Below are 6,895 nucleotides of genomic sequence, written 5' to 3' on the forward strand. Positions count from 1 at the left end.
AAGGGGGTGACAAAATGGGGCCATACAAAAAGCCCGAAGATATCGATCTAGAGAGTGGTTTATTTATGATCATGGCTGACTGATTTTGGTTGACTACCGGTGTATATACTGTTTATCGTGTTTGTGAAATAATTTCAACGAAATTCAAATTTGAAGTGTTTATTTTTGGTTTTCCCCAACATTAATACTAACTTTTACTAATAATATAAATAAATTCAAGTATTGATTCAAAGTAAACATTCCATATATACCGTGAAGCGGAATTCATAACCTTTACCCAAATATTGACGACCTCTAGTGACGTTTCCATTTCTTTGTGCAGAGGCATATAACTCCGGCCTGTCCTTGAAACCCATTTGATACCGGCATTAATAACTCCGTTTTCTTATAGAAAAAAATATTGTGGCAGAAAGCTCATATCTCATTGGCTTAGAGTTTGACATCTCGCTCGAGGCCACGCGTGACATGACGCAGATGTGTGATGGCGTGAGTTACTATCATTTCGTGTCTAAAATTTAGCTAGTTAAAGTTATTTGTGATGAAAATATAATCCGTGTAGTGTTAGCGAGTTAAAAATATATATTCAACCTAACCTACATGAACTCCCTACGTAAGTTCAAGTTCAAAATGAATTGACAGTTTTTAGGTTATTACGTGTCATCATTTTGCAATCGCAAAATACGTTAAATGGCTTGTTAAAAGTGCTTCTTACCTAATTATTTACATTATGACATAATTATGCCTTCTGGCAAATATGTCTACCTTCACAGCGTATAAAGGGTATCGATTTCATTGATTCACTTATTCATAATAAAATTAAAAAAAGTATTAGGATGAATTGTACAGCGCCGTCTTTTGTGCAAAAACCTTTCAAGGGCGCTGTTTATCAATGATTATCACGTTTTATCTTATTGTTTTAGTGACATTCAAAAATATTAAACATGTGACCATGAGTTAATTTATTTTTCTTTTCAAAATAAGCAGATAAGCACAATCATGTTTGTTTTTCAGTGTTCTTTTCGTTTTTCATTTATTCAAGTTTTTTGTTACTTTTGGGTTTTTTGTCTCAGATTAACAAGTGTCCACTGACAAAGTTTCCTCTTGATAACACGAGCCCTGATAGTTAATTTTCTTAGAACAATGTTTTGTCAGGTGAACTTTGCCGTCAGGTAACATTTTGATATTTTTCTGCTTCAAAGACGTTTTTAATTTTAAAATTGTTTTTGGGTCAAATAATGAATGGCTGAGCGCAATATTATTGTCTATGGTCGCACCTTTTTTATATGGCTTTGATTTTTTCTGCCTTGCATATCATCAACGCTCCGTCGGCTATATCTGTGGTTAAGAAGTTTGTTAACTTTTCCCATACAAAAAGCCCGAAAGTGACCTAGTGAGTGGTTTATTTACGTCTTCGTGCATCTTTCTTAGTAACACAATACCATCCATTGTTGTTCCTTTTTTCTGAAATAGTGTTGTATTCTGAATAATATTTGTGTTCCTTTTATACAGTTTTGTATCACTTCAATGAACATCACATTTTTTATTCCGAAGTAAATCACATTCTTGCACTTCTAATTTTCTAGTGACATTTCTCCAACATATTCGAACTGTTGCCTTGTACTCGTGTAAGTAGGTTTATGTTATATTTACTAAGTAAGACCTGAGCAATCTAATTGATGCATGTTAATTATAAGAATATATCAGTTTTACATCATTCGCTTTATAATATATTGAGTTACCCAACACCAACCAGGTTAACTCGCGACAGACGGTACATGGGGTTGTTTATATCTTTACACTGAGTGGAAAACTTAAGCTTATTCTAATTAGTCAATTCCACTAGAAGTTACATTACATATATTGTCTTGCGTTTACTTATTGTCAGTAATAGACATCACCAAGTTTGTTTTACTTACCACCCTGAAATTGAAACTAATATCAAACATTTTGCTTTATACCAAATGTGGTCGCAAAAAACGGCTTAAACCATTTTAAGAAACCTTTCTAATCTTTTTAAGGATTCAGGGTGATACTGAGAGTATCTAGCGCTCAGATAACATTGTAGCAACTGGTTTAACTCTTGGAAAACTCAACTCTAATAACGTATTTACATCGGTTATATTAATCCAGTCAAGTATATTTACTGCCAGTCATGTTTGTAAAGTCAACGCCGCATTTAGTTCTCTGAATGTTCTCTCTTCTGTCGTGTTATTGGTGAAAGCGGATATTCAAAATTTATAAAAATTAAAAGTTTAATGTATTAATGAGTTTAAACATGAATCGAGTTTAAATTTAAATCATGGTGACAAGTGTATCCATGAAAAATATTTATTTTGATTTTGTATCATTCCATGTTAGACTTATATAGGTACTTAGCGTAATAACTGTCAACAGGACACCTGTGGTAACATAGTTTCCTTGAAAGCATTGTTAACTTTATGCGATAAAAATTTACCTTAATCGTATAACAGGCAAAATTTTTAGACATCTGCTCTCCATATTGATATTGGACATCTTTAGTGCTAGAGGTTAAAAAACAGTCCATATTATTTTTTGTATGTGGTCCATTTCACTTTCGAGGTTTTGAATATTTCGTTCCAACTGAAGGTGATCACAAACTAATTATAACCCTCGTAAATATGACTAATTCATTATTATTCCGTTTCAGCTCTAACACATTTCGAGCTTGGACCATTTACCAGAAGGCCATGGATCTTCTTAACACAGAGAGTGTTTCCAGCAAGGTGGAGCCAGGGACGCAGGATGAGGACGGATGTGAAATGCCGTATACCGATATAGATATCTACCTCCCCGACGTAAAGAAGAAATGTTTGCAGTATGCGGCGAGTTGTAAGTTGCATTTTAATACCCTATACCGATCTCAATTATGCCCAAATACTTAATTAACCTTCTCGACTGTGCAAATGAGGGCGATACGTCCGACAATCCATTGTTATGTTTATTTACATGGGGTTTAGGGGGATACTGATAGTATCTACCTGTATCAGATCTATCAGATAATATTGGAGCAACTGATTCGACTCACTCAAATCTACACCATAGTAAATTTGACAGTTTTACACTTTGTGTGGCTACTGTCAATATAATAACTCATTTAGTCGGTTATATTAATCCAGTTTATTACATTTTTTTATTTAGTACATGAAATACATATTTGGGGATCAGTGGTGAGGCACGAAATGAAAGAAAGTTGTGAAGGTCACATGTGTTTATTGAGTCAGTTGCCGTGACGAGGAGATGATGTTGGACAAAAGTTGAATACTCCGGACGCTGCGGTGATGTGCTGGTCAAGCGCGGGTCAGTGAGTCGACGCCGGGCGCTGGTGACCGGGACTCGATGAATGTCAGGCACTGGCGAAGAACGTAGGTCTTCAGGCACTCCAGTGCTGACGAGACGGCCGAAGGTGCGGCGGACCTTGTAGGCGGTTGAGCGGGAACGATGTAGACCAGTGAGGATGCTGCGTGTCCTCGTGGTGGTCATGATGACGTGGAAGAAGCGTTGGTCAGGGACACTGGAACCAGGGCGCTTGTAATCCGTTGTAGCGCTGGCCAGGGACGGTGGCCAAGGCGCTAGGATGATGTCCCGATAGAGTCCATGATGGTACGGGCGAAGCCGGGTACGTTGTCCTTCGCGCTAGTAAGGAGAGCGCGGGTGATCACTCGTTGAACCTCGTTAACTGACGGCTGAGAGATGACTGATGACTGACTGACTCGCTGCGTCGGGCATATTTATACTACACGGCCGACGGCGGCAGTAGGTAGATGGATGGCAACTAAATCCTAGGCACTCGCACAGACTGGATGTTTCAGGAACCTTCGACAGCGTGGCAATTATGCGTAGGCGGCAGACTCGAACCTTCTGACGAGTTCTCGTAATGTCCCAGCGCGATAGTATTGTCGCGAGTAGATACTTGAAACAGGTAGGTTGCTTTGTTTTGATTTCGGCTGCAAATATCTACCTAAGTAGCAATTAGCAAGTACGTACCTAAGTAGGTCGAGCGGTTTATTATTATTTATTCAATGGATTATTCTCGACGCCACACATACCTATTAAAGATTCAATATAATTTCTCTTAAGGAACTGAGCGGTCTCTCTTCTGCCGTCTTATTGGTAAAAGCAGCCGTGATATATTTTAAATATCGATCTAAATTTTATTGCGCACTGATTTTTGCCGCACGGTTATTGATTGGAAATATTATTTTAGTTTAAATTTAAATCACAACGTCAAGTAAATCCATAAAATATAACGCGTTCGATTTAGTTTCGTTCGAAGTAATTGAATGACTCCTTCGATAGGAAGCACAATTGACAAATTATTATTTTTTTTGTACCTTAAGCATTTTTATGCGATAACATTAAAACTTTCTTGTATAACTGAATGTATATTTTGATTAACCTGTTCTCCATCTTGATATTTAACATTTTTGATGCACGAGATATTTATTGGAGGTGGTCCAGTTTACCTCCGAGATCTCGTTCCAACCGAATGTGATTATTATGTTATTTATTTTTAGCTGGGACCATTTACCAGGACGCAATGGGTCTTCCCAACAGTGTTTCCATCAAGGTGGAACCAGGGTCCCAGGAAGAGGGTGGATGTGAAATGCCGTATACAGATATAGATATCTACCTCCCGGACGTGAAGACTGAGTGTTTGCAGTATGCGGAGAGTACTCCGACAACCTCCAAGTTGGGTTATAAAGGTATTTTGGTTTCAGATTTTCGAAAAATCTTTCCTGTTTCGAATACAAGACGATTATTCTTGTTAATGACGTCCTTGACGTTCATTAGTTATTCTGTTATTTTCTTTAAAATTTATCTTCACTCTCAAATAAAGCAAACTTTTAATTTATAATGCTCACAATATCTCCGGTTTCTCAAAAGACCTGTAATTTAAGTTAGGTACATACATATTTAATATATACTAGCTATACCCCGCATTGCTGTGTGTCTATACAGAGAGTGAAACATTAGCGTCCAACAGATGTTGCTGGATTTCAAAAAAACATATTTTTACTTGTCACAGGTGACATCTATATAATAAAGGAATATAGAAACACACGCGTATTTGAATGCAACAAAGTATAAAATTTCTAAAGCGATCGGTGAAGGACTTTCGGAAATTTAAGATTTTAAACAAACGATCATTTAAATTTTACATTTACGCTGTGAAAAATCAAACAGACGGCCGACATAGCCGATATTTATATTTTAAAGTTGACCATTTACGCCCTAATTTAATCTCATTTTTTAATTTATTTTTTGTAATTCTCTAATTAAGCTTTATCCCCATTCTTTTAGACTTATTGGTGAACCTGAAGACGCATCGTCGGGAAAAACAACACTCTTGTCCCCATTGTAACTATTCTTGCATTCGAAATTCATCGTTAAAACAGCACTTGCGCACCCATTCTGAAGAAAAACCCTTTGCATGTTCCGAATGCCGTTATTCATGTTTTAGAAAGAGTGATTTAACAATTCACTTGTTAACACACGGTGGAGAAAACCCCTTTTCATGTTCCGACTGCAACTATTCGAGTTCTACTAAGGGACAACTAAAAATTCACATGTTTACCCACAGCGGAGTAAAACCTTTTTCATGTCCCAACTGCAACTATCAATGTTCCAAAAAGTGGGATTTTAAAATTCACGTGCTTACCCACAGTGGAGAAAAACCTTTTTCATGTCCCGACTGCAATTATTCATGTTCAACAAAGAGACAACTTAAAATTCACATGTTTACCCACAGTGGAGAAAAACCTTTTTCTTGTCCCGACTGCAACTATTCATGTTCAACAAAGAAACAACTAAAAATTCACATGTTTACGCACAGCGGAGAAAAACCTTTTTCATGTACCGACTGCAACTATTCAAGTTCTCACAGAGGAAATTTAAAAACTCACCTACGCAAAACTCATCAGAGGAGGTTCTAGGGGCCCGGTGTTATAGGTCTTTTAAAAACTGTTGCAAACTGTATGAGCGACATGTAAACAATATACAGAGATCTTCCTCAGCTTAGGGAATATTCATTGCCATTTAGCTATTCAATTGATCCAAATACTCCTTCTCTACCTCGCTTCCGTTGTTCAATCGTGCTTCACCGTTATCTATTTCAACTTGTTAATTCAATGTTGAATTATTATTAAACTTGGAATTTATTAAAGTTCTTGACGTAAAATGTAATTAAGATCAAAATGTATACACTAAAATAGCTTGAGACCTATTTAACGTCTTGAAAACTAAACGTAAAAATTTCCTGCCGTGTATTGCATGAATTTGATGTTTCTAGTGGAGTACTTCAAGGTTCTCATGTAAGTCCGATTCTGTGCTTACTGTTTATCAATGGTATAGTTACTATATTTTATAACAAAGTTTTTCTTTTAAAAGTATCACTCACTAAGATCTGGGCGTCGTGTTCGAGGAAAAGAAGACGAACAAATAAAGCACTTATATATCTCGACATCTTACAAAGATCTAATAATTATAAAGAAAACTTTTTTTTAATTTAATTAAAATCAAATTTAATAATGTAATTATTAAGTTCTGCAAGTATTTTTTGGTTTTTGTTAGTGTTACAGCTGTTAAAAAATTAAATGGAGTTCTACGAATCAAACAAAAACAATAAAAAAAATATAAATATATATAATGAAAACGTTTACATTACGCTGGTCAGAAGCATTCTTGGATATTATTATTCCTCACAATGGTCACCTTTATACCAAATGCATTCACAAAAATTAAAGAATACAGCATACAATCTTAAGGCACGTAAATAAGTTCATTATTCTAATTGATATTTTTAGTTACATTGATTTAGTGTAGTTATTTAAACTACCCGAATCGTCACATTACATTGTCAATTTACAATTAATAA

The 6,895-nt window shown here is 35.9% G+C and overlaps 1 protein-coding gene across 1 annotated transcript; it reads left to right on the forward strand.

Moving 5' to 3' along the window:
• Positions 1-465: 465 nt before the first annotated feature.
• Positions 466-5,383, forward strand: LOC149409256 (uncharacterized). The gene is made up of 4 exons (XM_089649974.1): positions 466-610; positions 2,669-2,850; positions 4,536-4,803; positions 5,323-5,383. The coding sequence occupies exons 2-4, from the start codon at positions 2,709-2,711 to the stop codon at positions 5,381-5,383; spliced, it is 471 nt and encodes a 156-aa protein (XP_089506100.1). The 5' UTR covers positions 466-610; positions 2,669-2,708.
• The last annotated feature ends 1,512 nt before the right edge of the window (positions 5,384-6,895 follow it).

Source organism: Hesperophylax consimilis, unplaced genomic scaffold, assembly GCF_061612785.1.
Source record: "Hesperophylax consimilis isolate HC1 unplaced genomic scaffold, BYU_Hcon_1.0 scaffold_32, whole genome shotgun sequence".
Taxonomy (NCBI): domain Eukaryota; kingdom Metazoa; phylum Arthropoda; class Insecta; order Trichoptera; family Limnephilidae; genus Hesperophylax; species Hesperophylax consimilis.